Raw genomic sequence first — 27,327 nt, 5'->3', positions numbered from 1 at the left:
AAACTCCTGCACCATCTGCGTCAGATTAGAGACATAGTCAGTCAGGGTCACCAGAGGATTCATAATACAGTGGTTATTGGGCCTGTTAATCTGTAACGGTCGTGTACACACACACACACAGGGGGGAGGGAAGTGACCACTGCGCTCCACCCTTACCCCTGGCCCTGCCTACTTGCCTCGCGAGTCCTAATGACAGGGGACAACTGGACGGCAATCCCTAACTTGGAGTAAGTGCAGGGATGACAGACAGACAAACAACAGGACGTGAACGGACCGAGTCAATACCAGGAAAGCTGCAAAGTACAAATGGAGCAAGCAGAGAATTGTCAGGAGAAGCCGGGGTCATAAATACCAGGAGAGCAGAGAAGTACAAGAGGAGTCCTAAGAGAGTAGTCAGGTGGGAGCCAAGGTCACAATACCAGGACGGATGCGCAGTACAGGAGGATCAGGCAAAAGGATGGTCAAGGAACAGGATCAGGTAAGTATTCAGCAGTCCAACAAATACCAGGAACCTAGAAATTAACAGGCAACCTGTAGCCAGCAGGCTGCCTGTATTTATAGTGGGGAGTGAGGGTCATGTGACGTGGCCAGCGTCACATGACCGACAGACCAACCAGTCGAGCACCGAGTGATCAGCTCGGCGCTCAAGGCAGACTTAGGAGCAAGGAGCCACCCAGCTAGTAAAGCCGCCCTGGGAATAAGGTCAAACACAGAACCTCATTCCAAAAGCTAAGCAACAGTTCTGCGGGCAATGGGGGACCGAGTGCACCTTCGGAACCCCGTGACATCATCAGACCAGGCAACATTTTTCCAGTCTTCAACAGTCCAATTTTGGTGAGCTCATGCAAATTGTAGCTTTTTTTTCCTATTTGTAGTGGAGATGAGTGGCTTGAATCAGTCGGCCCATTCTCCTCTGACCTCTAGCATCCACAAGGCATTTTTGCCCACAGGACTGCCGCATACTGGATGTTTTTCCCTTTTCACACCATTCTTTGTAAACCCTAGAAATGGTTGTGCGTGAAAATCCCAGTAACTGAGCAGATTGTGAAATACTCAGACCGTCCCGTCTGGCACCAACAACCATGCCACGCTCAAAATTGCTTAAATCACCTTTCTTTCCCATTCTGACATTCAGTTTGGAGTTCAGGAGATTGTCTTGACCAGGACCACACCCCTAAATGCATTGAAGCAACTGCCATGTGATTGGTTGACTAGATAATTGCATTAATGAAAAATAGAACAGGTGTTCCTAATAATTCTTTAGGTGAGTGTATGTCCCTCCTCCTTCCTCCCTCCAAGTAATACACCAGGCGATATGTTTCGCGGCCACTTTTCCCTCACCACGGATTATATGTATGGGGGACTTTAACATGACCCTACACCCCCTACTGGACAGGTTTCATGGTGAGGAGCAGCCACGAGGGAGGGCTCAATCCGAATCACCATTGTCCAAATTGATGACGGAGGTGGGGTGGGTGGACTTATGGCGCCTTAAGCACCCTGATGATCGTACTTACTCATGTCAGTCAGCTAGCCATAACTCCTTGTCCCGCATTGACTATGTCTTTGGTGACTCCACAGTGTGTTCACTCCCTTATCGGGTGGAGTATGGTGCCAGAAGGGTTTCGGACCATAACCCTATCCTACTATCTCTGTTGATGAATGTGATGGGTATGGGGCTCTCCATGAGGGTGCACCCCTTTTGGCTTACATTGTTTCCGCCTTCGGACCTAATTCCGGACCAACTGTCAGTGTTTTTGTCCAACCACGCTTCTTATAAAGATAGGTCAATGGTGTGGGAGACGCTGAAGGCATACTTGAGAGGGTGCTTGAGATCCTCTATCTCCTTTATCAAACGTAACTCTGCTAAACAAGAAAAAGACCTAGCTGAGGAGTGTGCTGAGATGGAGAGGTTGTATGTTGCGGACCCAACGCCCCAGAATAGGGAGAGGTGGTTACAAATCGGAAGACGTTACCTTACTTTATTACAGGAAAAGGCCTAGCGCAAAATGTTCTTTACTAAGCAATCTTATTTTGAATCAGTCTAGTAAGTTGCTGGCACATATCGTTCACCAGAATCAGGCATCTCCTGCTATCCTGCGTATTAGAGATGGAGAGGGCATTATAGTAGTGGAACCGGAGGCCATAGCTCACCGTTTCCGGGAGTTTTATCAAGACCTGTATGAGGCCCGAGTAGATTACACCAAGGAGACAGTTAATACCTACCTGCAGGAGTTAGAATACCCCAAGCTCTCGCAGGAGATGGCTCAATCTCTGGAGGGCCCAATATCGGATCGGGAGATATTAGAAGCCATTAAGTCTCTGGCGAATGGGAAATCCCCTGGCCCGGATGGGCTACCCCTAGAAGTGTACTCTAGATATATTGACCAATTAGTTCCTCCTTTATTGCAAATGTATCATGACTCCTTTTCAAAAGGTACCCTGCCGCCTTCACTATACGAAGCTACCATTGTGATACTCCTCAAGCCAGGCAAGGATCCAGTTGATTGTGGATCATATAGGCCCATATCGCTATTAAATCTAGACTACAAAATCTTGGCTAAGATTGTGGTACAGCGGTTGAATGGGGTTATTTTAAACCTTATTCACCCGGATCAGTCTGGATTCTTGCCTGGTAGGTCCACAACAGATAATATCCGTAGAGTGCAGGTTGTCACCCACATAGGCCTTCAATGGGGGAGTCAGTGGGCCCTGGCATCTCTGGACACAGCCAAGGCCTTTGACTCAGTAGAATGGCCATACCTACTGGCCGCCCTGGAATGCTTTGGAATTGGTCCCGCATTTATTAGATGGATATCAATATTGTATAAACAACCTTCAGCTGGTATTCTGGTGAATGGTATGTGCTCGGCGAACTTTGATCTGGGTCGTGGGACCAGGCAAGGATGCCCATTGTCGCCACTACTATTTGCTTTAGCGATCGAAAATTTAGCTATCCGTATGAGATCTGATGCTCAATTCAAGGGGATAACTATAGGTGACCAAGAGGATAGAGTGGGACTATACGCGGACGACATGGTACTGTTTATGTCAGATGTGGAGTCTACGCTACCCCATGCTACTGATATCATTGAAACATTTAGTCAATTTTCCAGTCTTAGGATAAATTGGTCTAAATCTGTTCTATTTCTGCTGTACTCCCTACCCTCATCCTCTCTTAATACCGAACTACCTATAGTATCTGAATTTAAGTATCTAGGGATCCATATCACCAAATACACGGCCTCTTTCCATACTCTCAACATACAACCTCTCCTGAACTATAGTGCAGACAAATTTAGGGTGTGGGGTGGTCTCCCACTATCCGTCCCGGGTCGAATAAACCTGATTAAATTAATCATACTGCCTAAGTGGTTATATGTGTTAGAGCATGCACCTTTCATTGTTCCCAAAAAGATATTCCAGCGTTATAAGTCACTAATGTCTCCATTTATTTGGGGCAATAATAGACCTAAGTTATCCATTGACGTACTATGTCGCCCTAGAGGAAATGGAGGTATGTCCTTGCCTGACTTATATTTATATTACCTGGCGGGACAATTGAGACAGCTAAGGTCATGGATCTCCTCGGAGAGTGTTCTGATTAGGGCAGAAAGGCAGTTGGCTGCATTTTTGGATATCACCTCGTTGTGGCCAGTGTTGGAACAGCCAAAACTCTTTAGCCGAACACTCTTGCCCGTACACAAATTAGCCATTCAGGTGTGGGATGCTGGTAAGAAGATGCATTATTATATAGGACTGGACCCCAATATACCCTTGTGGGAAAACCCTATGTTTCGCTCTCTTCATACTGGGATGGATAAGCAGTTCTGGAAGGATCATGGGATTACCGTCCTGGGTGACCTTTATTCCAATAATGTGATTAACACCTTTGAACAACTGAATCTACCTAGAACCACATTTTTTAAATACTTTCAAATACGACATGCTATGAACACCCACTTTAGGGATATCACAATAGCAATCTCTGACTATCCACTGATCGGTGTCATATGCTCCCAAGGCCCCAAGGGATTTATCTCTGCTCTTTACACTCACTTGCTGAGTACAAAGATGCATAAGGCCCCCCTCTTGGTATTATCCAAATGGGAAACTCTAATACCGGGTATCACAAATGAAGAAATTAGTGACCTATTAGAATCTCCTGTATTGGTTTCCCCATCCATAAATAATAAATTTATACAACTATGTATTATTCACCAAAGTTACCTATCGCCCGTCCGGTTACAAAAAATAGGCAAATTGTCACATTCTAGGTGTCATAGATGCGACTCTGAAGGGGCAACTTTCTGGCATCTTATATGGGATTGCCCGTACATACAAACCTTTTGGTCTGACATCACAAGCTTTCTTTCTACGCTTACACACCTCCCAATAGCACTAACCCCACAAGTATGCCTGTTTGGTATACTGGATGAAGAGGTATATCCTCACCATGTTAGAATACTCTTGAGGGAGACATTGTTTCTCGCACGGAAAGCTATTGCGATTCGTTGGATGGGTGATAGACGACCTTCTCTTAACCAATGGAAAGTACTTGTGAATAATGTGGTATCCTATGAGAATATTGTATTCAAGAATCGGGGTTGTCCTCAGAAATTCAGTAAAGTATGGGGACCCTGGTGTTCATCTATGCAAACTATGTATTCAGCTCCTAGATTTTCAGATAATCTTAACGCAATATTAGGATAAGATGGTTTTGTACTCACTACAAGTATGTGCTCTGTCAAACATGATTGCTCTGTACATGTTTTACATACGTGAATTGTCATTTCTCCTTTATTGATATTGGTATGTATGTGGTACTGTTTGTGTATTTGAATGTCTCATTGACCTTCATGTATACTGATGTTCTTTGAACTTCTCTATGATTCGTTCAATAAAACGAGTTAAAAAAAAAAAAAAAGTTACCAGCAAGAATGCTCCTCAATGTCCCGTGGTTAAAAAATACATCTTGAATAGGTTAAAATTTGCTAAGGAACACATTGACTGGCCCAAAGAGAAATGGTGCAACATTTTATGGTCTGATGAAGGCAAAATTGTTCATTTGGGTGTAGTGGCCACTGACAGTATGTCAGACGACCCCCGAGCACTGGATTCACTATGAAGACAGTAAAGCATGGTGGTGAAAAAAATCATGATATGGGGATGTTTATCATAACATGGTGTTGGTATTTATAGCATATGAGGGACCATGGATCAAATATGAAAATACTGGAGGAGATCGTGTTGCCCTATGCCAGTGATGGGCAAACTGCGGCTCTCCAGCTGTTGTAAAACTACAAATCCCATCATGCCCTGCTGTAGGCTGATAGCTGTAGGCAGACTGGGCATACTGGGAGTCGTAGTTCTACAACAGCTGGAGAGCTGCAGTTTGCCCATCCCTGCCCTATGCCAAAGAAGAAATGCCCTTGAAATTGGTTTTAACATGACAACGACCCAAAACACACCAGTAAGTGAACAACATCTTGGTTAGAGACAAACAGAATTGAGGAAATGAAGTGGCCAACCAAATCCTCTGACCACACTCCCATAGAGAACTTGTGGGGTGACATCAAAAATGCAGTTTATGAAAGAAATGCAGAAGAACTGTGGAATATAGTGCAATCGTTCTGATCTGGAATACCTGTTCGGAGGTGCCAGAAGCTGATCAAGTCCATGCAACACAGATGTCAAGCAGTTCTCAGACACAATGGTTATACTAAAAATAGTCCAGTAATTCAAAGTAAAGTGAAATCTCAAGCATTTTCTAAATTAAATGTTTGAGTTTTTAAAGAAAAATGCTGCCACTGCTATTTTTTGAACATCCTAATATTCCCTTTTCTTTACTTTCTGTAAAGGGTTAACACAGACTGGATATATTTTGTTTTTGATTCGGAATTGAATGTGTAGTATTTCCAGTGCATTTGCTTTTATGGAAATAAAAGTTTTTATAATGATTTTGCAATTTATTTGCTTTTTTAAACTCACTGATATTTTTTTTAAACTCTACTGTATAGTTCCTAACAAACAATTATATTCCTTATATCAGATTGATTGTATCACATAGATCACACAATTTATAATACCCTACAAATCAGGAAGTCAAAGATTTAATTATGAAAGCATAGCAAATGAGACAAGTTGAATCTGACTCAGACTCACCCAGAAAGTATAAAACAAGTTCATTGCCCCCAAAATAGTTGTGCAGCTTTCCCCACTGGGCTTGCCAGAAATCGCCAGAGGCACCCCAAAAATGCTGTAGATGCCTAAGATAGAGAAGAGCTAGTAAGCAAACACAATCGAGCATTGGTATATATATATATATATAACATGCACAAATATGCCCCTACCACCCTGCATTTACCCTCTTAGGGCTCCATGGTGACTTTAATTGTGGTTAAATAATTTCAGTAAAGGGAAATGCAAGACAATTGCAAGATTTTTGATATGGTCCAAATTTTTTTAAATCATAACCAGCCGCTACTTCCCCCATGGGAGAACATTACAGTCACATGATTGTCGCAGCAACACATTATCTTGTGTTGGTTATTTGCCCTAAACTCCAGCCACAATTCATCTGCTTCACCATACAAATCCTATAGGCCCAGATTTACTAAGCCTGTAAGTGGAGTAAGCTTAGACCTGCCCAGATTTATCACAGTGGCTCAGGCTGGATGATGAATTTTGCACAGTAGCAGAACTTTGCTCTGACTCTATACCAAGTATTGGTTGGCTTACTTTGAGAAACATTTAGCATCAAACTTTTGGCACAAAATGCCACATTTTAGGTCCTTCCCACTAAGCACTGCCCACTTTCCATTTAGCCCTACTCTTTTTTCAAGTGTATCGGAAAAAAGTGTAGAAACCCTAGATGCGCCATATATTCTTCATCCTGTCCTGGATCTTTAAATAGCATCTGCACCAGAAAAATAAAATGAAGCTTAACCCTACCAGATGTCCAAATAAAAAGCTCATCCTGGCACACACAATAAAGGACATATAGTACTTCACTGTACTGGAAATTAGAGCTGCTAGAGGCTAATACACGTGTGTGTGTTTTTTGCAGAGAAATGGATATATAGATTTCTTGGATCTGACTCTGAGGCATTGTATGTTGAGTTTAGTTTCAGATACAATGACCCAAATAGACTATTGTAAGGCTAATTTCACAAAAGCTTTTGAGAACAGCCTGCCGGAGCTCTCTGGTTCCAGCATTAACGGACGTTGCCTTAATGCCCCTTTAACCATAATGGGGGCTGACGGAGATCCAGCCACAACCCGGACTAAAACCGCTGTGCGCATAGTAATAGTTAATTAAGCCGGCGGGAATTCAGGCAGCATCCAGCAATGCTGGAACCAGAGAGCATGGGCAGGCTATTCCCTGCCAGGACAGCCTGCCAGATCGCCCAAGCGCTAGTGTGAAAAGTTGAAAATATTGTATCCTGAAGCCATTTTATTTTGAGGAACCACTGTACATGTAAATGTACCCTTACAAAACTGGGAAACCCTCTTTCTTTAGGGGACCCAAAAATGTATGGGATGGGAAGTTCAGTCCTAAGGTAACACATGCAGTTACGTAAATGAGTAGAGCACATAGGATGATTAAGTAAAAAGGTGATATAACTAATAAAATAAAAAACTTTGAGGGACTTGCAGTATAACAGGCCGAACTGGATGGACAAATGTCTTTTTTCGGCCTTATGTACTATGTTACTATTTATTAAGACTGGCATACCCATGGGCCTTTCTTGGTCTCCCTGCATTGGTGTGAGATGCGCCTAATTTATTAAGAGGCAGATGCTTCTTAACAAGTCAGGTGCATCTCTGCCCGTCCACCAGAAACTAATGTCTACACCACCTTCAGGCTTTAGCTATAACTTCCACCACTTTGGTGGTAAGACTTATAGTAAATACAGCGGGTGGTGTGAAGTCCCACCGCTTCTGTTACGTCCCACCACTTTTTCTGTGCCACTTCGAAAAAGTGGTGAGAAGCTTAAAAACTCGCAAATTATGGTGCAAATATGGAATGCGCCATAATGTGCTACCTGTTTTACGCCACAATGGATTAATAAATGTTCCTCTTTATGTTTAAAAAATTATTCAATTGTTTAGCATGTTTGAACTTTTCAGGACGATTAGGTCATCAGTCTGTGGTAATTGAAGAAGAACTGCAGTAAACCTGAGTCATAAGACCTACCAGATTTCTATAAACTGGAAGTTGATATAGTTCCCCTTTAATCCACAATGCAATATACAGACTGATGTATTATCAAAAGATGTTATATATAATAAGAAAATAGAATAAAAGTAAATTAAACTAGGAACTGACATAAAAAATAACCATAGATTTATTTTCGGCGCATGGACTGCTGAAGTAGAAATGTAATTTATGACGAGGCCTGCGACTTGTCATGAATTACATGGCTTCTCCAGTGGCTCAGGCCTCATCAAGTCCAGCGTAGCAGATGCCAGTCTTGATGAATCAGGACCAAAGATTCTTCTTTGGAAATCTATTTTCTTCCAACAATCTTTTACCCCTGCACAGAATTCTGGTTCCTCAAAACCCAGAGCTAGTTTTCTGTCTTAGGGTACTTTCACACTTGCGGCAGGACGGATCCGACAGGCTGTTCACCATGTCGGATCCATCCTTCCGCTATTTCGCCGTGCCGCCGGACCGCCGGACTGCCGCTCCGTCCCCATTGACTATAATGGGGACGGGGCGGAGCTCCGGTGCAGCACGGCAGTGCACGGCGAGAGCCGCCAGACTAAAAAGTCGGACATGCAGGACTTTTAGTCCGGCGGCCTTTCGCCGTGCACTGCCGTGCTGCGCCGGAGCTCCGCCCCCGTCCCCATTATAGATAATGGGGACGAAGCGGCGGTCCGGCGGCATGGCGAAATAGTAGAAGGACGGATCCGACATGGTGAACAGCCTGTCGGATCAGTCCTGCCGCAAGTGTGAAAGTACCCTAAAAGTCCTGCATGTCCGACTTTTTAGTCCGGCGGCTCTCGCCGCGCACTGCCGTGCTGCGCCGGAGCTCCGCCCCTGTCCCCATTATAGTCACAGCGAAATAGCGGAAGGACGGATCTGACAGAGTGAACAGCCTGTCGGATCCGTCCTGCCGCAAGTGTGAAAGTAGCCTTAGGCCTCCTGCACACGACTGTGTGGCTTTTTCAGTGTTTTGCGGTCCGTTTTTCACGGATCCGTTGTTCCGTTTTTTGTTTCAGTTTCTGTTCCGTTTTTCCGTTCCGTTTTTCCGTATGGCATATACAGTATACAGTAATTACATAGATAAAATTGGGCTGGGCATAACATTTTCAATAGATGGTTCCGCAAAAAACGGAACAGAAACGGAAGACATGCGGATGCATTTCCGTATGTGTTCCGTTTTTTTGCGGACCCATTGACTTGAATGGAGCCACGGAATGTGATTTACGGGCAATAATAGGACATGTTCTATCTTTAAACGGAACGGAAAAACGGAAATACGGAAACGGAATGCATACGGAGTACATTCCGTTTTTTTTTGCGGAACCATTGAAATGAATGGTTCCGTATACGGACCGCAAAAAACGGCCAGTAAAAACGGGGGGGAAAAACGGTCGTGTGCAGGGGGCCTTAGGCTCCATTCACACGTCCGCAAAATGGGTCTGCATCCTTTCCGCAATTTTGCGGAATGGGTGCGGACCCATTCATTCTCTATGGGGACGGAATGGATGCGGACAGCACACAGTGTGCTGTCTGCAGCCACAATTGCGAAGCGCGGCCCCGATTTTGGGTCCGCAGCTCCGCAAAAAGATAGAGCATGTCCAATTCTTGTCCGCAGCTTGCGGACAAGAATAGGCATTTCAATGGGGGTGCCGGGCTGGTGTGTTGCGGACCTGCAATTTGCGGGTCCGCAACACACCACGGACGTGTGAATGCAGCCTTAGGCAGAAATATTTTGAAAGCTACTAGACAAATACATTAATTCATTGAGCATATTGAGCCATCACCTCATCTGGTGCAGAAATGTCATGTTCCATAACTGAAATGGTCTAAGATGGTTAGATACGCCCCTTGCGTGTTGTATGACCATGAAGAAAAATCATTAAGGCTCTATTTTATTGGTTAGGTTGACTGGCACTTTGGAAGGTCTTAGGTGCACTGTGGTAGGGTTAGGGTAGCACTCTCCTTAGTCCAGGTAATTAAAGAACCACGGCACTCCGAGATGAATGCATTGATACATATGCTTTTTATTAATAATTCAACATAGGAATGTAAAGGACAAGCCCACGTAGTGGTAATGGCCAATGTTTTGGTCTCTCCTGGACATTGCCAATGGCCTTCCTGTGGGATCAAGCAGCACATGTAGCATATCCAGCTGTTCTCTACACACACTGCGTGACACCACAGGAAGGCCGTGACAAATGTCCAGGAGGGACTGAAACGTTGGCCACTATCGCTGTGTGAGCTTGTCCTTTATGTTCCTCTGCTGGATCATTAATTAAAAGCATCAGTATCAAGACACTTACCACAGAAGTGCAGGGGTTCTCTAATCTTAAGGCTGTATTACACAAACAGATTTTCTGACCAATTTCTGTCCAATCAGACCAATAGTTGGTGTGCATAACAAAAGATCTGTGTGTGTAAGCAGCCATATGATTGGTCAGAAAATCTGCCAGATAATCTGTGGGTGTAATATAGCCCTTTTAGACGCATTTCCCTAGGCTCTGACTGCAATATCACCTGAAACATCCTATTATTGGCCCTACACCCCCTATTTTAGATCCTTTTCAGAAATGATCTTGTTTTCCTGTGTTTCAGTGTGTATCATACCCACATCTGTGTGTCTTCCAATGACGCCTGCAATCATTCATTTCTTTACGAATCACCATTGGGGGCAAACATTTACTGACTATATGCAAACAAATGTCAAGATACAGACGGGGTGGCACTGCCCGAATTTCTTTTATAAGTCTCTGCTCTCGAATCAGGTCTTCTCCCCCACTATCGGCGGTGCTCTGCCCTCAAGTCTTCATGCACCTGTCCCACAAAAGAAAAACACATGAGTGGCACTCAAGAAACCCATCTTTTTGGCGAGTGCCGCTCATGTGTTTTTCTTTTGTGGGACATTTACTGACTATATACTCCAAATGTTGTTTCCTCACCATGTGACTGTGTTCCTGAAAGCAGCAAAGATAAGAAGTCCAGTACCCAATACAAAGGCTGTTTTCTTCACGGAGTCCCAAACCTGACCATCCTATGAAGCGAAATAAAATAGATTTATCATTGGTGAAATGGACACTATGGGAGAGATTTATCAAAGTCTAACATTTTACACTGGTCTTTAAAATCTCCTATGTTGCTGGATGATGCGCCTCATTTATGATGAGGCGCCGGCCTTATGATATACTAGGTGCCTCATCCGGCAGGGGGTGCGCCTGAATGAAATCTATGACAGCCCTAGGCTGCCGGAAACTTCTGTCTTAATTTGAACTTGAAAGCAAGAGCAAATGAAGATAAATGTAATGGACCTGCTGACCCAAATGCTCACCATGCCCAAACATTGTGAGGGGGTCTCAGAAGAGCCATCTGCGTGTTTGCGATTTTTTTTTTATGCCACAAAAGTGGTGCAGTAAGATGATAACTCTCCCCCTGTATGCGCACTATTTTATCAATATTCTTTATGTAATACACAGCTTACCTGGGCCTGACGTTCTGGGAGGGCAGAGGTTTTACTTTTACCCATCTGTAAAGAAAAAAAACCCCACAAAGTTAAAAGTGCAGCTTTTGAGTACCATCCCTACATAATCTCTCTTGGCAGAGGTTCAACTGGAAGCCCCTTGGTCCTATTTCAAAATCTGTAGCAGCCCCACACCTACCATGTCTCATTAATGGTCCTGGTGTTTACTTATGCAGCAAAGGAATTTTAAGCCTCCTCAGGCACCATAGCGTGGTTGAGACTGCTACCTCTGCACCCCTCACAGCTATGCTTTTGCCTCTTGGTCCGCTATGTGTGACTTCTACATATGCTAGGTCATGTCCCATTCACAACACATTCTAAGAGCACTTCGGTATGAGAGAATCAGGGGAGATAGCTCTCAACCAAACAGGTGTTCAAGCGACAGGCAAACCATGTGTATGGCCACCCTTAGGGCCCTACAAGACTGCCTGATGATTGGGCAGGATGAGCGCCGATCTACAATAAACACTGATCGGCACTCGTTTGCATCAGCCTATTACACAAGAGGACGCAAAAGGAATGGGGGTTAGAATGATTGTTACAACAGTTGCTCTTCCCCAATTTAGTTAAAATTATTATCGGCAGCACATTCCTGATTATGTAGGGATAAGGAAGATGTGCTGGCAAGAACTGGGCATCTTTCATTCTGATTTTCTTATAGCCAAAGCATGAGCGTTTGCTAGTTTATCGACTGTTTGACCGAAGGATTACCTATGATAATGAGATGACTGCTGAAAAATGATTTCCACAGAGTAGATTGTAAGCTCTTGTGGGCAGTGTCCTTTACACCTCTGTACCAGTTTGTTAATGGTTTTATATTTATTGTATTTGTATTTTTTATATTATGTATTTGTAACCACTCTTGATGTACAGTGCCAGGAAATTAATGGGACTTTCAAATAAATAATAGTAATAGGAAATTAATGGAACGGCCACACACATGCCCAACTGGCCACTCCGTTCATTTCTGGGAGACTGCAGGGGGGTATGGGGCCCCCGTTCTTGCGACTAGTGGGGGTCCCAGTGAGAGGGGATAATTTAATCTAACCAGAATACCCCTTTAAGTGTGAGTGCCCAGTGCGAATGTGCCCATATCCTCATACAATTCCAGCTTTATTATATTTCCACCTGGGCAACTTATCTCATTGTAGATAAAAAAAAACAACAAGGACAGAACAATAAAAAAGACAACAAGGACAGAGGGCACCAGTACATTTATTATCTGTCACGCTAAGAAGAAACTGTCAGCATATAATTTGTACCTTTTTACCTGGAAAAAGTAAAAATTAAAAAAAAGCTAATATCCAAAATTATTATGGCATTTTTACTCTTGTAGAATTAATGAATTGATGTGCCATGAAAGTTGAGATTCTTACCTATACTGACAATGGGGGTGTCCAGTCTGACCAATTGCCTTTATGGTGTCTACCAAACTTTTATAACACAACTACTTGATCTATGTTGCCCTATGATTCTCTCTAATCATCGGGTCTCTCCAGCAGTCTATAGTGTAGTTGCTTGGCCATGTTTCCACATTGAAGCTATGGCTTTTTGGCTGCAATTCTTTCATGAAGGCCACTGGACTGATTCTAAATTGAATTTGAAACATTTGCCTGTAACAGAAGGCAGTTTGTTCGACAAAGGACTGGAGATTGGTTAAATAATGATTGTCTGGGGCTGCATTTCAGCAAATGAAGTTGGGGATGGGGTCAGGATCAATGGTGTCCTCAGTGCTGAGAAATACAGGCAGATGCTTATCCATCATGAAGTAGCATCAGGGAGATGTCTGATTATCTCCAAATGTATTCTGCAGAAGGACAACCCCAAACATATGGCCAATGTGATTAAGAACTATCTTCAGCATAAAGAAGAACAAGAAGTCCTGGAAGTGATATCGCCCCCACAGAGCCCTGATTTCAACATCATCAAGTCGGTCTGGGATTACATGAAGAGACAGAATGATTTGATCAGGCCTACATCCACAGAAGATCTGTGGTTAGTTATCCAAGATATTTGGAACAATCTCACTGCCAAGTTCCTTCAAAAACTGTGTGCAAGTACCGTATATCTAGAAGAACTGATGCTGTTTTAAAGGCAAAGGATGGGCACTCAAGCGTTTGTTAATTGATAATAATAAACATTAACACTTCTTTGAAGCATTTTTTCACAGCTGACTAAAACCTTTTTTTTTTTTTATGTATTGACAAAGAAACATACAAAATTATTTTCTATACAGCTTAATCTTCAACATTATTCAATTTCTAATTTTTACCACAAAACATCTCCCTTCTCCCTGCGGTGCGTCTCCTATCCCCTCCGTCAACCAAGATGAAAAAAGAGATAACGGTGGGGTGAATGCCGGAGGACTTAAGACTTCCAAATCCCCTATACCTCATTCCATTTCTCCTCAATATTTCTTTGTTTATATAAGATTCTTTCATATTCCTAAATCTTATTGACCAAATTTAAAGATACATACACACTAGGAGTATTTCGTGAAAACCCACTTAGCGTGATTAAAAGTCTCGCCAAGAAGAGTATTTTAATCAAAAGGAATCTTTTATACTTACACACTTATCACAAATAATTTGGGAAAAATCACCCAGGATCCAACATTCCACACCAAAACATATGTAAATAACCAGCCCCAAGTGAATCGCACCATGGACAATTGGACGTATTTCTCAACCGACATTTATTGAGCCATACTTGTGTGACATATACTCTATGTATAATATTAAATTTAACCAAACATGATTCAAATTATGTGACACTAATCTTAAATTTGTCATTATTTTCCCCCAATCATCTGGTTTGATCCTTGAAACAGATTCCCAAGCCTTTTGTCCGGGGGAACGTATACTATTAAAAAGTGCTTCAAGAAGCGATTTATAAAGTTGAGAAATTTTAAACTTCTGCCCCAAATTTCCCATCAAATCATTCAGAGGTGTACAGGTATCTATCTGTAACCCCTTTACACTAGAAAGTGCTGAACATAACTGTAAATATCTAAACTAAGATAAATTAATTATATGCTCTGTGTCAACTCCAAAAAAGGAAGTATATCTCCATTGCTCGGCACTTGTGCAACATACCGAATATTGTTTTTTTGCCAGTATCTTTATCTTCAGCTAAATCATTTAACTCTTGTAAATAATAGTTATGCCAGAGAGGCGTACAATGGAGAGATCCCCTTATTCCCAACCAACCTCTAATAATGCTCCACATCTTGACAAATATTGACAGAGTCCTGCTGAACTCTGGATGATAACCCAGACTTTAATAATGTAAACATATTATCATATGTAGATCTACTCAACAAATTCCTACAAAGTGGACTTTCATCCCAGTGGTTATAAAGCCATAGTTGTGAAGCTATAAAATAGCCATTGAAATAGGGAAGGTTCAACCTTCCCTGTTCCATCGGCTTATAAAGATATTCCAATTTAAGCCTCACCCGCTTTCTTCCCCACAGCAGATCATTAATAATTCTCTCAATTAGTTTAAAAAATGTATCCTCAATCCACAATGGGGAGTTCCTGAGAACATAGAGGAGTTGGGGTAATATCACCATCTTAACCAGGGATATTCTGTCAGCTCTAGATAGAGGAAGTCGAAGCCATACCGTCACTTTTGACCTCAACTTACTTATCAATGGAATTAGATTTAGATATAAAAAAATCTTCAACTTTAGGGGATATAATCATGCCCAGATATTCAAATGAATCAGAAATCCTAAGTAAACTCAAGGGACCCTCAATAGAATAGTCAGGTCTATCCACAGGCATAAGTGTCATCTTTGACCAGTTAATATCAAAACCCAATGCTGCACCAAAGGTATTAACTATATGAATAAATTTGTGAAGTAAGTGTCACTGGGAGCCGGCGACGCGCTCTTCATTCGCAGCGCGGCCGCCGGCATCCCACGCATTCAGAGGAGCGAGGACGCAGTCGGCATCCTAGTCTCCATGGGGACCAGGGGGCGGGGAGGACCCAGCCACGCACGCCTCCTCAGCATGGCAGGCGTCCTCCATCCCCTAGACCAGTGTTTCCCAACCAGTGTGCCTCCAGCTGTTGCAAAACTACAACTCCCAGCATGCCCGCAGAGCCAAAGGCTGTCCGGGCATCCCGGGAGTTGTAGTTTTGCAACAGCTGGAGGCACACTGGTTGGGAAACACTGCCCTAGACAACGAGAAGCATGTTAATGAATCAGCGTTTAGAAGTTATGAGCTGGCCACATCACGTGACTCACCTGTAGGGGTTATTTAAACAGGCAGCCTGCTGGCCACAGGTTGCCTGTGATTGGTCTTGCTACCCTCACCAGCATTTTGTATTGCGCCTTTCTATGTGTGTTTGGACCTCGGCTCTGTTTTTGACCTCGACCTTGTGACCTCCCTGGAATTGACATGATCTCTTGGCTTCTGACTCCGGATTGTGTTTTGACCTTGTTATTGTATTGCTCCCTGTGTACCTGCGTGACCTCCTGGATTTGACCTTTGCTTTCCTGACTCTGTTACTGTACTTCTTTATCTTCTTAGGCCTCTGCACGTGTCTAAGCGAGGGACTGCCGCCAAGTTGTACGCCGTCGGTTAGGACTGGCCGTGCAAGTAGGCAGGGACAGAAGTCGGGTGGAGTTTAGGGCTGCACTTATCCCTACCCCCTGTCGTGACAGTAAGGTATTGGAATGATTTATAAAAAACAAAACATCATCCGCATATAAAGAAATACGGTCCTCTGGCCCAGTATGAATTTTACTGTGGTAAACTAGAAGTATCTGCAAATATTAATGGAGCAGGTTGTAAATAATTAATCTTTCCACAGTACATATGATCCTCAAAGAATTTTTCTTCTTATCAATATACCTCAATACAAACAAGTTCAATGTACAGTGCAGTAAAAGCAGAACATGTCTGTCGTTAAAATGCTGAAAGGGTAAACAGAAGGAGATCAATGCTAGAGCACAGGGCTTTTGTAATTTCCTATAGTTTGTAGGCAGCACAAGCACAAATGGGTTAAAGCCCCCTAGTTACACCCAGACAGAGATATGGTCAATAAGCAGTAATTAAAATTAATTATTTATCATAGATCCTATAAAGCTGAGCAGAAAGAAGTAGCTATTTATTGAAGCAATATATAATTTATCAAAGGGAGGCAAAGTTGGCCTGCCTTCGAACTACAGGAAATGAAAATTTTTGTGAGTACATTTTTCCTGGTCGTCCTACGGCACCACAAGCACAAATGGGATACATAGAAGACGCCATTTCAAACCCTCTTCTTCCAGATTTCGAGCCATTTGCAGTGAGAATGTCTAGCCTGAAATGTTTCATGAAAGGTGAAGAAGTTGACCCCGTGACAACGTCGCAAATTTGTTCTAGTGGAATATACCCCAGTTCGGTCCAGGAGGTGGCAGTGGAGCAGGTAGAGTGCTCCATAAAGAGGAGGCTGAAGATAACTCACAGCACCTCTTAGTCCACCTTCACATCACCATTTAGTTTTCCGTTCTTATGAAGAACTTTTTCTCTGGTCTAAAATAACGGATCTCTGACGGAACTGACAAAAACAGATGCAAAATGAGCACAAAGGATGCTCAAAATCAAGGATCTGTTTGGGGGTATTTTTTCCTGTTCTTCTGACGGATCAGAATAGAAAGGAAAACTAAACAGTTAGATGAACGCGGCCTTAACAGTTCCCTTGAAACATTGAGCTAGAGACATGACATGCTCTCTCGTTCTTATTGAGCCCTTGATATGGAAGAAACGGCACCTCTGATTGTCTGAAGGTATCTGTCTTTTGGATGTATTTTAAGAAAGCCCTTCTAACATCAAAGAAGTGTCATTCCTCCTGCTCCTGACCTTGTTGATATGGAAACTGAAACAGTCTCCTAGGCAATTGTTTGTTGATGGAACTTTAACGAGGGAAACTAGGCATGGTTCATAAAAAAAAATAGACAATCCTCTAGATTTCAGAGAAGGTTCCTTGCCTTGTCTTCATCATGATCTAGACTGAAATAAAAAAAACACAGGCTCCTTCATTCTGCTTACCTTTATAGGGTCTACGGTGATGAATTTTTTTAACTGATTAATCGTTATTACTGTTTATTAACCCATCTCTGTCTGGTTGTAGCTGGGGGACTTTAACCCATTTGTGCCTGTGCTGCTGTAGACGACCAGAAAGAGGGATTCCTATTTTCAACATTTTTGCCATATCAACAGGATACACCATTAAAGGGGTTATCCGAGTTATGAAAAAAAAAATATATAGCACTGAATATCTGATATATAACTGAGCTAAGCAAGTTTTATGCAAAAAAAATATATATATATTTCCTCATTTCCCTGGTTCTTTTCTGGCCCTTTGTTTACATGCAATAAAAACAACCTCTGCCCCTCCCCCTGCTCTGCTAAGGGAGTGAATACAAGTGCTGCCCTGAGTGACATGTCTGCCTGCTGGGAGACTCTGCAGCATGTTGTAAGTGTAGAACTACAAGTCCCAGCTGTATAATGACACTGCTAAGGGAGTGGAGCTGCCCTGAGTGCTGGGAGAAAACAGCAACTTGTAAGTGTAGAACTACATGTTCCACTTATATAATGACACTGCTGATACACACAGGATCTTCCCCCTACCTGTAATGCTCTGCAGAACTTCTCTTTCAGCTCCTGTGCCCAGCATGTGTCTCCTCACTGCCTGCAGCTACACAGTAAACACTTCAGCCCTGAGTCTGTGCAGCTGAAGGGGTTAAGAATCCTAGGATAGAGCACACAGCCGGCAGTGAAGGGGGCGTGGCCAGCACAGTGACGTCTTGTTTACAGGCTTGTAAACGACCTTTATCAGAGCAGGGAGAGAAGCTGACATCACAGGTCATGTGACCCTCAGTGAAATCTGAGAAACCAGCCACTGGAGATAAAGTGAGTGAATTGGAAAGCTGTTACATTTGCCCAGTTAGGAACATAGAAGAACAAAAAAATAACTTGGATAACCCCTTTAAATCCTCAGAAGTGTGGCTACCACCTCTGGGATGCTCACCTAGTGGGAGAATGGGAGTCCAGTGACAAGCTTTCCCAGACTCACACCAGTGGAGGTGTCCATGCTTGTGAACAGCCCCTTTCTGAGCTGGGAAAGACACAGGGGCTCCGTTCTCCCCATTGTCAAGGGTTCCAAACCTGGCACCTGGATTTATTAGGCATTTATGGGATAGGATATACCATAAATTTTAAAGATGAGAAAATAGGAATACTCAAAACAATTTGATACATATGCAAACTAACCTGAGATGAGTCCTGTATCTCAGGGACAGGACTCATCTCAGGTTAATTTGCATATGTATCAAATCTTTTTTTTTACACAATCAAAGCACGAGAGCTATGGGGACGGGGTATTGCGGATGTGCTAGCAGCCATCTAGCAACCCATGTCCTCAGCTCTATACCCAAAATCCTGGTGACAGGTTCCCTTTAATGCATCTGCTGTAAAAGAAGAAACATTAAGCTACTTTGCAAATAATCTTAATAAAAATCTACTCTTTTGCATCTACAGCACCTATGGGTCTCCATAGTAACAGACTACAAACAAATCCTGTGTAGTCTGATTCTGCAGTCATACTCCTATTTCCCCTAGCTCTCGCTAGCATATACTTTATCTGTAGGTTTACAAGATGTAGGGACAAAGAAAAGAGAAGCTAGTAATCGGTTGCAGTAGTCACATTATTGCTGAAACGGGACCATGAGACTGTCAGCTCTTTCCTTTAATCTATCTATATACAGTATATAAAGAAGGACGTATGTATGTATGTTCCACATTCACTCAAACATCGATTTCAACGAAACTTGGTGTACACATCCCTTGCTACCTGCAAACAAATCTTGTGGGGTCACAGATCTCTGGGACGTACAATTCCTGAGGTAGTCCCAAAAAATGACCTGCATTAGCCAATACAAGCCTGCAAGTCTTTCTTTTCATATCCCAACTGCCACACACACGGTCACATATCCCTTATCAGCCAATAGAAGCTCGCAGGCCCTTAGTCTCCACATACACACAGCTTTACTCCAGGTTTCCATAACAACCCAGCCATTTTTCTTCACTGCTGTAGGTCAGCTTTAGGCTAGGGCTACACGACAACAATAAGTCGCACAACACATAGGTCACAACTACATTGCTACATGTGTCGCACGACATTGATGTCGCACCAATGTCGCGCGACAATTTTTATAATGATAGTCTATAGTGTTGCACTGCGACATGTGACATGCTGCGACTGTGACGCGACAGTTGCAGAAAAATCCATCTTGGATGGATTTTTTGCGACTGTCGCGTCGCAGCATGTCACATGTCGCAGTGCAACACTATAGACTATCATTATAAAAATTGTTGAGACAAAATGTCGTGCAACACATGTTGTTGTGTAGACCTAGCATTAAAGACGCAGGGCGCTGTGGAGGTCACTTTTAAAGGGGCGGGCACTGTGGAGGTCACTGTTAGGCCTCATGCACACGACCGTTGTTTGGGTCCGCATCCGAGCCGCTGTTTTGGCGGCTCGGATGCGGACCCATTCACTTCAATGGGGCCGCAAAAGTTGCGGACAGCACTCCGTGTGCTGTCCACATCCGTTGCACCGTTCCGTGGCCCCGCAAAAAAAATATAGCATGTCCTATTCTTGTCCGTTTTGCGGACAAGAAAAGGCATGTCTACAATGGGCCGCCCGTTCCTTTCCGCAAATTACGGAAGGCACACGGGCGGCTTTCAATTTTTACGGATCCGCGGTTTGCAGACCGCAAAAAACAGCACGGTCGTGTGCATGTAGCCTTAAAGAGGCGTTCACTGTGGATGTTACTGTTAAGGGGGCAGGCCGCTGTGGAGGTCACTGTTAAAGGGAAGGACACTGTGGAGGTCACTGTTAAGGGGGCAGGGGCCACTATTAAAGGGGCAACTGCTGTGGAGGTCACTGTTAAGGGGGCAGGGGCCACTATTAAAGGGGCAACTGCTGTGGAGGTCACTGTTAAGGCAGCAGGGTACTGTGAGGACACTGTTAAGGCAGCGGGGTACTGTGAGGACACTGTTAAGGCAGCGGGGTACTGTGAGGACACTGTTAAGGCAGCGGGGTACTGTGAGGACACTGTTAAGGCAGCGGGGTACTGTGGAGGTCACTGTCAAGGGAGTGGGATGCTGTGAAACTCACTGTAAGGCCCCATTCACACGTCTGCAATTTCATTCCGCATTTTGCAGAACGGAATTGCGGACCCATTCATTTCTATGGGGCCGCACGATGTGCTGCCCGGATACGGAATTGCGGATCAGCACTTCCGGGTCCGCAATTCCGTTCCGGAAAAAAATAGAACATGTCCTATTCTTGTCGGCAATTGCAGACAAGAATAGGCATATTCTATTAGTGCCGGCAATGTGCGGTCCGCAAAATGCGGAACGCACATTGCTGGTGTCCGTGTTTTGCGGATCCGCAAAACACGCTACGGACGTGTGAATGGAGCCTTAAAGGGCTGGGCTGCTGTGAAGGTCAGAGTTAAGGGGATGGGCTGCTGTGGAGGTCCCATTTTAAAGTGGCGGGGCACTGTGGGGGGGTCAGTGTTAAGGGGTGGGGGGCTTTGGAGGTCACTGTTAAAGGGGTGGGGTGCTGTAGAGGTCACTGTTATGGGGGATACTGTAGATATCTTGTAACGACACACACAAACATTAAATGAAATAGATTAAATATACCCGAGCGAAGCCGGGTCCTTCTGCTAGTATGTAAATCTAACTCCTTACTCCTGGGATGCCAGGAAATGTTCATTTCCTGTGGTTTCCATGAACATTCATCAGAAAGTCTTAATGCACATTTTGAATACTCTGGTAAACTACAAGGAACTTCAACAAAAGAAAGTAAATATGGATCCCTCCAGCATCTTTCATGAACATTTCCCATATTATCTTTCATATTGTTCGAAAATTGAAATTTACACGGGTTGTCCACTGTATAAAGTGGTTTTCCAGAAGTTTAATATTGAATACCTTTGCATGTACTCGGCCGCCCCAATCATTTGTATGGAAGTTCCATCTGCTCCACATTCATTTCAGGACAGCTCCACCGGGTTCTCGTGATCGGTGGGGGGTCCCAGCAGTAGGACCCCTACCGATCTAATAGTTATCCCCTATTCACAGGATTCATATAACAGGAATACCCTTCCAAGCACCTTTCGGATATTTTTGTATGTTCAAAGATTACGTCTTTCTGAAAAGAAACTTGTATCCCACCCCATTCTAGACTAGATCCTTCTTAACATATACAAGTCAGTATTTTGTAGATTCATTCACACACCATAATACTAGATCATAGTACGCAGCATGCAAACCTCATACCCTGAGCTGCAGATCCACATGAGACAAAGCCAACCCCCTGCTTGCAACAAATCCAGTGATAACAGGGAAATACCAAGCGCAGGGACAGTGAGAAAAATAACCCTTTGTCTTCAGCCCAGCATGTTTCATGCATTTGCCATTACAAGTCCTAAGCTTTGATTTATGGAAAGTTGAGTGAGCACTTCCACCTTCCCTTGCTGCATGCTTACCCTTCTTTCTCCGGCTGCTCTTCTTCAGCCTTTCCTGGGCTGCCCTGCAGTTCTTTAGTGTTGTTTCTCTTGACAGCCTCCCAAGCCTTGTCCCCACCTACCCCAGTTAGGACAGGAAGATGACACGCCTTTTAAAGATACAGTACCATCACAGACGTGCACAGAGCTTTACCAGACAATTTGCAGTCTGTTATATGATTTCCTAGTAGACTAAAAGATCACCCGGTAAATTGTAAAAACTGAGCTTCATGTACAATAGTATATATGCGGAATACTGAAATAAGGGGCACACCAATAAAAAACGAGTGCCAACCACGGTACTAAAATGCAACCATATAGAAAACAGAAAAAGAAATGGCGCATACAAGGCTGCACCTCCATTAATAAAAAAAAAATTTATTAAACACAATAACACAAAAAGTCGGAGAGAGAAAAAGATTGTATATAATGAAAACAATGTGTGTGCACTGAATATATGTCCACCACACCACCCTATAAACACCAGCTTCTAAATGGAAACATACATGGGCTCAGCCGCAATAATGTGCAATACATAATAATTAGGACATCAAAAATTGGAGATGCTTATCATAGTATGGAGATCGGCGAGCATGGTGTCTAGGGAAGACATGCCCCACGCGTATCGCTAGGTACAACTGGCTTGCTCAGGTGGTTTTCACAATAGTATATATATGCAGCACTTGCAAAACTTTTTTTCCATTGGTGGTTTAGTTCTTTATTTCTAATTATGTTTTCCTCGCGGTAATGGAATGTCCATGCACTGAAGTCTGCCGAGTATCTTAATTCACATTGTGACTAGAGCTGCAGAATAACATATAGAGGGAGGAAGGGGAAAACAGCCAGTGCCTCTGACGGTGGAGCAAGAGGTGGATTATGTTCTAGTTAAAGGATTATACAGGATTAGAAAAACATGGTTGCTTTCTTTCAAAAACAGTGCCACACCTCATCATAGGATGTGTGTGGTATTGCCACTTAGGCCCATTCATGTCAGTGGAGCTGAGATGCAACCCATGGACAGACAACTTATACTTATATTCTATATATTAGGGTCTGCTTGACACTCCCTCTATTTGTCAGAGAGGATGGCTACTGAAAAAAGGGGTTCTTCCACTGCAGCCTAGGCTCTACTTGAAGGCCCATTTTTAATCAGCTCATTTTCAGGGTATGATGTTATGTGCTAAGGCTTTGCCCCAGCCATACTACCCCTGTAACCATGGAACAAAGCATCATGGGAAATGGGGCATTCTATTTTTTTGGATGATGTTGCCTTTTAACATAACTCTGCAATTGTGTGCGTGTGGAGAATCTTGTAACAGGGCAGCTCCTCTTTAAAAGGGGGAAAACATTCTTTCAAAAAGGATCATAAACAGTTTATAATAGCACCGGTGACACACTCTTACCTCAGCCAGTGATTGGGTGACAGGGAATTTACAGATATTTTCTGTGTGTCGAACTGAGATCCGCCATCTCTTGTGTGTCAAACTGGGATCAGCCATTTTCTGTGTCAAACTGAGATCCGCCATCTCTTGCGTGTCAAACTGGGATCAGCCATTTTCTGTGTTTCAAACTGAGATCCGCCATCTCTTGCGTGTCAAACTGGGATCAGCCATTTTCTGTGTGTCAAACTGAGATCCGCCATCTCTTGCGTGTCAAACTGGGATCAGCCATTTTCTGTGTCAAACTGAGATCCGCCATCTCTTGCGTGTCAAACTGGGATCAGCCATTTTCTGTGTTTCAAACTGAGATCCGCCATCTCTTGCGTGTCAAACTGGGATCAGCCATTTTCTGTGTGTCAAACTGAGATCCGCCATCTCTTGCGTGTCAAACTGGGATCAGCCATTTTCTGTGTGTCAAACTGAGATCCGCCATCTCTTGCGTGTCAAACTGGGATCAGCCATTTTCTGTGTGTCAAACTGAGATCCGCCATCTCTTGCGTGTCAAACTGGGATCAGCCATTTTCTGTGTGTCAAACTGAGATCCGCCATCTCTTGCGTGTCAAACTGGGATCAGCCATTTTCTGTGTGTCAAACTGGGATCATGAAGTGGGAGGGTTTTTTTTTGTTAACTGTTTGTGGTGGTCAATTTTCAAAATAATTCTCCCTCCCCCTGGGAAAACCCCCATTAAGTAGATTAATTTACCAGATGGTCTACAGGAATGCAACGTATACAAATGTCAGTGCCTCTTTTAGGGCCACTTCACATATAGTAACATGGTTTGTAAGGCTGAAAATAGACATACGTCCATCCAGTTCAGCCTGCAAAGTCGATCCTGAGGAAGGCAAAGAACCCCATAAAGTAGAAGCCAATTTTTATCATCTTAGGGGTAAAACATTTCCTCCCGACTCCATATATCCAGAGATCTGATTCAGTTTGAAATGCATGAGGGAAACTAATGCCTGAACTGACTGCATACTTTTCTATGGCATCGTTCGTATCATCCTGCACATCAGTTTTTATGCCAGATGTAAAATAGGTTGCCTTTGTGGCAGCTCCTCCTTTATCAGAATACAACCCATGTGCTGACACACCCGGCTGCAGCAAATGCCAAGCTCCCATGATAATCCTTCCAAGCATGAGTAGCCTTAGAACACTATGAATGCAGGGAAAAGGTCACTGAATGTAACTTAAGAATTGTGTTCTTCTGAACAGAAGGACAAAGCAAAACTTGAGTGTAAATGTGAAACTGCCTTGAGTGCAAAATAACATAAACTCCACTCATATAATTAAAGGGGTTGTATGGTTTAGAAAACCCGATTTTCTATGCCCTATTTGCGAAATCTGACATAATAGAGGGAAACCACCACATCCAGGATCCTCATCTCTTGGCAGGAGGTGAACAATGGTTACAGTGAGCAGCCAACACTCTGGAGAACCTTGCTGCCCTACATTACATGGACAAGCCATCAACACGAATGGGAACTGTGTAATGCTATATTTCACCTGAGGTGGCACTGCAGGAAATCTGAACACTTATTGCTGAATTTCCCTACAGATAACAGATAATTGCTGGGGGTCTTTGTGATCAGATTCTAATAGGTAGGAAGTGTCTAAAGCAGACAACCACTATGATTGGTTGCTTCAGACTTGTAGCTTGATGCCACCCCAACCATCAGGTGACACATCTTGTAGAGATTAGACTGATACTAAACAATCTTGTGGGGCACTCTATCCCCACTCCTTATTAGCATGTCCTGACTTCCAAAAGAAATTCTGGTTGTTATCTCAGTACTTAAAGGGAACATGGCATAATCTGCCAGCAGCATGGTGTAGAGCAGGAGGAGCTGAGCAGTATAACCTGAATTTTAATTATTTAAATTTCTGCCCTTTCTACACTTTGGAATCCAGTAAGTGGCCGAACTTGGTGAATGACAGCTGTCTCTGCATTCACTGTCAATCCAGGAAGGCTGTCAATCACTAAGTAGGACTGCCCACTGAACAGGGGCAGATTAAGTGCATGATGGGCCCGGGGCTGTCCACCCAACTTGGGCCCCTCCCTCCATTTTAGTTTAGTTTTTTTTATGCAGTGCTTTGTGAATGCCACAGTCTCTTTCTGGGCCATATGACATCACATTCATCTAGGACACAGCAGCATACCGTGCTCCGGACAAAAAAAAATACCCACTGGCTTCTAAACTGAAAAATTTAGGAGCCAAATTTAAATTTAGTTGCCAAATTTAAAATACATATAATTATAATAAAAAAGACTTGAAGGAGAATACAGCAGCACCACATAACTGTTACATCCAGTGACATCCCCTGTCATGTAGACCTTCTCTAGCCTCTTCTCCTCCGTTTGACCCAGACCGCCATGACAAATTCTTTCAGCAGCATCTTGTCTCTATGTTTGTTACATAGAAACATTTGATTTCTCAATTTTTCCATCAACCTCCCTATCATGGTGTCCCAACAATGTCATCCTGCTGCCACTCCCAATACTGTGCCCGTTGTGCTCCCCAATGCTCCAGGTACTATACTGCAGAAAAAATAGTGACCCCAGTAGACATGATTGAGGTCATTTATCAAACTGGTGTCAAGTAGAACTGGATTTCCAAAGGAGCTGTCAAAAATGAAAGGTGAAATCTGGTTGCTATGGGCAACTAAGCCAGTTCTACTTGACACCAGTTTAATAAATTACCCCAAATGTCCCTATAGTGTCTACAGCAGTTATAATGTCCCTAGAGTTCCCCTAGTAATAATAATAACACCCTATATTGTGCTTCAGGTAATAATCCCTGTATAGTGTCCCCAAAGATAATGTCACCTAATATGTCCCTGTAATAGAAAGGCCCCTACAGTGCCTTCCCAATAGCAATGTGCCCACACTGCCACTATATAGTAATTTACCCCCATACAGTAATTTCCTAGTAAATTTACCCACACTGCCCCCACATAGTAAACCTCCCATAGTAATTTGCCCCCACCCAGTAATTTCCCCCACACTGCCCTCACATAGTAATTTTCCCCCCACTGCCCCATATGGTAACCCCCCATAGTAATTATCCCCATGCAGTAATTTCCCACACACTGCCCCATATAGTAATTTCCCCCCACACAGTAATTTCCCCCACACTGCCCCCACATAGTAATCCCTACCATAATAATTTGCCTCTACACAGTAATTTCCCCTCCACACAACCCCAACATAGTAATTTCCCCTCACACCGCCCTCACATAGTAATTTCCCCCCTAATAACTTTTCCCCACATAGTAATCCCCCCATAATAATTTGCCCCCACATAGTAATTTCCCCTCACACTGCCCTCACATAGTAGTTTTCCCCCACACAGCCCCCATATAGTAATTTGCCCCCACACAGCTCCATATAGTAATTTGCAACCATGTAGTTAGTAGTTTGCCCCCGATGTAGTAATTTGCCCCTACTGCCCCTTGTCTAATATGTCCCCCAAAGTTGACACATAAAAAAAAAAGCTAATACTCATCTATGTCCAGGCGCTCACTCGCTGCTGGTACTGGCCTGGCAGGCGCGCACACGTCACTGTGCTGCGTCCTGGCACAGTTGGGCAA

General features: G+C 43.5%; 1 protein-coding gene across 1 annotated transcript in view; it reads right to left on the bottom strand.

The window, feature by feature from the left end:
• The window catches only part of FAXDC2 (fatty acid hydroxylase domain containing 2), a 40,106-nt gene extending 17,741 nt beyond the window's left edge, over nt 1-22,365 (bottom strand). Inside the window, exons 1-4 of the mRNA XM_040440107.1 lie at nt 22,282-22,365; nt 11,688-11,732; nt 11,152-11,243; nt 6,166-6,269 (exon numbers count right to left, since the gene is read on the bottom strand). Of these exons, the coding sequence (XP_040296041.1) occupies nt 6,166-6,269; nt 11,152-11,243; nt 11,688-11,732 (241 nt within the window). The 5' untranslated portion in view covers nt 22,282-22,365. The remainder of the gene's footprint in view (nt 1-6,165; nt 6,270-11,151; nt 11,244-11,687; nt 11,733-22,281) is intronic.
• Between the last annotated feature and the right edge of the window lie 4,962 nt (nt 22,366-27,327).

Source organism: Bufo bufo, chromosome 1 (genome assembly GCF_905171765.1).
Source record: "Bufo bufo chromosome 1, aBufBuf1.1, whole genome shotgun sequence".
Taxonomy (NCBI): Eukaryota; Metazoa; Chordata; class Amphibia; order Anura; family Bufonidae; genus Bufo; species Bufo bufo.
Note: the sequence above shows the minus strand (reverse complement) of the source record. Positions and strands in the feature narration are given on the sequence as shown.